The 3,299-nt window shown below is 49.1% G+C and overlaps 1 protein-coding gene across 5 annotated transcripts in view; it reads left to right on the top strand.

Annotated features, from left to right (window-relative positions):
* Positions 1-3,299, top strand: part of POU2F2 (POU class 2 homeobox 2) — a 57,413-nt gene that overhangs the window by 20,936 nt on the left and 33,178 nt on the right. For 4 of the 5 annotated variants that reach the window (XM_027766731.1, XM_014582794.2, XM_027766726.1 and 1 more), the window contains exon 5: positions 2,949-3,065. In XM_027766731.1, coding sequence (XP_027622532.1) covers positions 2,949-3,065 — 117 coding nt within the window. Of the gene's footprint in view, positions 1-2,882; positions 3,066-3,299 lie in introns of all 5 variants that reach the window. The other variant, XM_027766724.1, reaches the window with a different exon arrangement.

The following is a 3,299-nucleotide window of genomic DNA, read 5'->3' as shown; positions in this document are numbered from 1 at the left end:
CACTGGACTTCCACATGGCTGACTGCGGTTCGAGTCCCAGACCTGGCAGCTTACTTTCTCATTTTCCTTCTCTCTCTCTGGTCAAATTCAATAATAATAAATAAATGAATAAATAAATAAATAAATAAAATTGGGGCCGACAGATGGCTTGGTGGTTAAGGGCTCTGGACTCTCACATGGCTGACCACAATTCAAGTCCTGGACCTGGTGGCTTGCTTTTTCACTTTCTCTCTCTCTCGCTCGCTCTTTCTCTATCTCTCTCTGGTCAAATTAAAATAAATAAATAAATACAGTTAAACACAATACTTCTTTTAAAAAAAGAAAAATAAATAAATTAAATAATTCTGAAAAACCTTTATATTAAAATATGATAAACATAAAAATATACACAGATCCTCTGTGTATGATTCTGAGCTTTCTTTCCTTTTTCTCTTTCTGAGAAAAATACAGAGAGCCAGACAGAGAGAGAGAGGTTTCTTTCTTTCTTTGTTTCTTTAGTTTTTTGCCATAGGGCATGTACTTTCACCAAAGAGTGAGAGGGGAAAGTGAGAAATAATCCTCAAGGGTGGGTGGCCACACCTCAATCCCTTCTCCTGCATTCTCCTCCTGGAATTGTGGGCATGCATTCACAGGCGCCCAGTGGGATTTTCAAGCTGCGTGGTCTGGAACTCAAACCATGGTCGACCATGTGGAGTCCAGCACCTTAACTACCATGCCAAATGGTGGTCCCAAGATAGGTTTTTTTATTATTATTATTATTTTTTTGGAGAGGTTTTTGCTATAGGGCACATGTGCTCTCCAGAAAGACAGAAAGAGACAGAGAGACAGAAAGCAAGAAATCACCCCCCCAGGGAAGTGGCCACACCGCAATCCTTTCTCCTCCATTCTCCTCTCAGGATCTTGGGCACACACGCACATGCGCCCGGTGTGAGTTTAAACCACCGGGTCTGGGACTCGAACTGTGGTCGACTACATGGGAGTCCAGCGACATAGCCATTATGCCAACTGCTGGTCCCCAAGATAGGGTCTCACCACATCACAATCTTCTTGCCCCAGCCTCCCAATTACCCAGGATCACAGGGACCAACAATCACTCTGAGCATTTTCAGATTGACCAAGAACTGAACCCAGGCCAAGCTTCCAGCTTCCAGCCTCCCAAGTGGTAGCTGGTGATATGTCACTGTGGCTGGGCCTGGCCCTGAACTTTCACGCAGTAGTCATGCCCGTGTCACAGTACCAAATCAAGAAGCACACATGACCAGCCTTCCAGAGTCCCTTAGTGCAAAATGGTGCCGGGACATTGGGTGGAAGTACCCTAGTGGGGGCACTAAAGTCATCCCCCTGACCCCAACGGCCGCTCTGTTCCTGAGAATGTGCGGTTCATCAGGCCACGCTTCTTCTACCCCTGTGTGCTTTCAGCTGCCAACTGTTGTCCTCTGGCTTTTTATGGGGTCGTGAGAAAAGTGAGGATGCATTTTTGCTTAGAAAAAATAGAAAAATACATCATGACTTTTCCAACGACCTGCTGTCTAGGAGAGGGTAAGGCTGGTATGGCTCTGGGTGGTCCATCTTGTGTGTGAGGCAAGATGTGTCCCCCTCATGCTCAGAGAGATAAGAAGGGGCCTCCAGGGTGCGCCTGGGGCCACCTGGCCTGCCCACAGCACAGGACAGAGACTGCTTCGCTTGTCCTGTCAGTGTTCCATAGGAGCTGTTGAAGAGAGTGGCCAGTGGGAGGGGAGTGGGAGCTAGGCCGGGCACGGTCTCTCCAGCCCACTCTGTCCACCTGCTGTCACCTACCTGTGTTTTCTGCCCACCGCCCTAAGCTTTTTGGATCTGAAGCCAGAGTTCCAAGATGGTGATTTTTCAAAATACCCTACAACCCTTTCTTTCGTTGGACAAAAAAAGAGATGCACTTCTTGGGCTAGTGGGTGGCGTGGTGGTTAAAGGTGCTTGACTCCCAAATGGCCGACTGTGGTTTGAGTCCCAGCTTGCTTTCTCACTTCCCCCCCACCCCTCTCTCTCACTCTGTTCCTCTCTGGTCAAATTAAAATAAACAAATAAATAAATGTTAATAAAATAATTCTTTAAAAAATAAATTAAAAAAGGGACCAGCAGTTAGCATAATGGATATATCACTGGACTCCCATGTAGTCAACCGTGGTTCCAGTCCTGGACCCAGTGGCTTAAACTTATGCCAGTGCATCTGTGTGCATGCCCAAGATCCCGAGAGGGGAATGGAGGAGAGAAGAAGGGATTGTGGCGTGGCCATCCCCCCTGGGGGGTGATTTCTTGCTTTCTATCTCTCTGTCTCTCTCTGTCTCTCTGATGAGCACACACACCCTATAGCAAAAACCTCTCCAAATAATAATAATAATAAATAAGTAAAAATAAGAGAAGAGATGAATTTTTTGAGGTTGGCAGGTGATATGGTGGTTAAGGCGCTGGACTCCCACATGGCTGACTGTGGTTTGAGTCCTGGACCTGGTGGCTTGCTTTCTCATTTTTCTGTCTCTTTCTCTCTCTCTCTGATCGAATTTAAAAAATAATAATAATAACTAAGGTTAAATAAATCTTTAAAAAAAGAAGAGAAAGATGCACTTCTGGCTAACCTGAACAGTGTGTGTGAGACCCGGGACCCCTTTACTTGAATTTCTGGGCCCCAGTGGCACCATTTCCCATTTTACAGATGAGGAAACTGACTCTTAGGAGGGGAAAGTTCTCCAAAGGTGGCTTCTCCTTACGGAGTTGGGTGCAGGCGGTGTACGAGCCTTACCTCACCGATGGGGAAACTGAGGCCAGAGGAATGGTCTGAGCACCCTGGTCTCTTCTGTGCCAGCCTGAGGCCGCCATTCCCACACATGTGCCCTCTCTTTGGTTTGCAGGTGGGCATTCTCTCTGGCCTCCACTTAACATTCTGGGGTCCCGGACCCTGCCTCTCTCCCCCCCAGATCAAGGCTGAAGACTCCAGTGGTGACTCAGCCCCAGCAGCACCCCCGGCCCCCCAGCCGGCTCAGCCTCACCTGCCCCAGGCCCAACTCATGCTGACGGGCAGCCAGCTAGCTGGGGTAAGTACTGCAGGAAGTACGAGGCTACGGGGTGCACACCTGCTGCCGCTCACCCCTTGCAAGATGAGTGGATGAGGCGTCCCTCCAAGGCCTTGGTCACTCTGTCACGCCTGCCTCTTGCCTCCTGTCCTCCAGGAGGACTCGTCCCCTCACAAGCTTGGCTCAGGCACTAACCCCTCTGCCTTCTCTGCCTCTCCCCTCTCCGGCCCCCGCTGCCTCGCCCACAGCTCACGG

The sequence above is a fragment of the Tupaia chinensis genome, unplaced genomic scaffold, assembly GCF_000334495.1.
Source record: "Tupaia chinensis unplaced genomic scaffold, TupChi_1.0 Scaffold000067_1, whole genome shotgun sequence".
Classification (NCBI taxonomy): Eukaryota; Metazoa; Chordata; class Mammalia; order Scandentia; family Tupaiidae; genus Tupaia; species Tupaia belangeri.
Note: the sequence above shows the minus strand (reverse complement) of the source record. Positions and strands in the feature narration are given on the sequence as shown.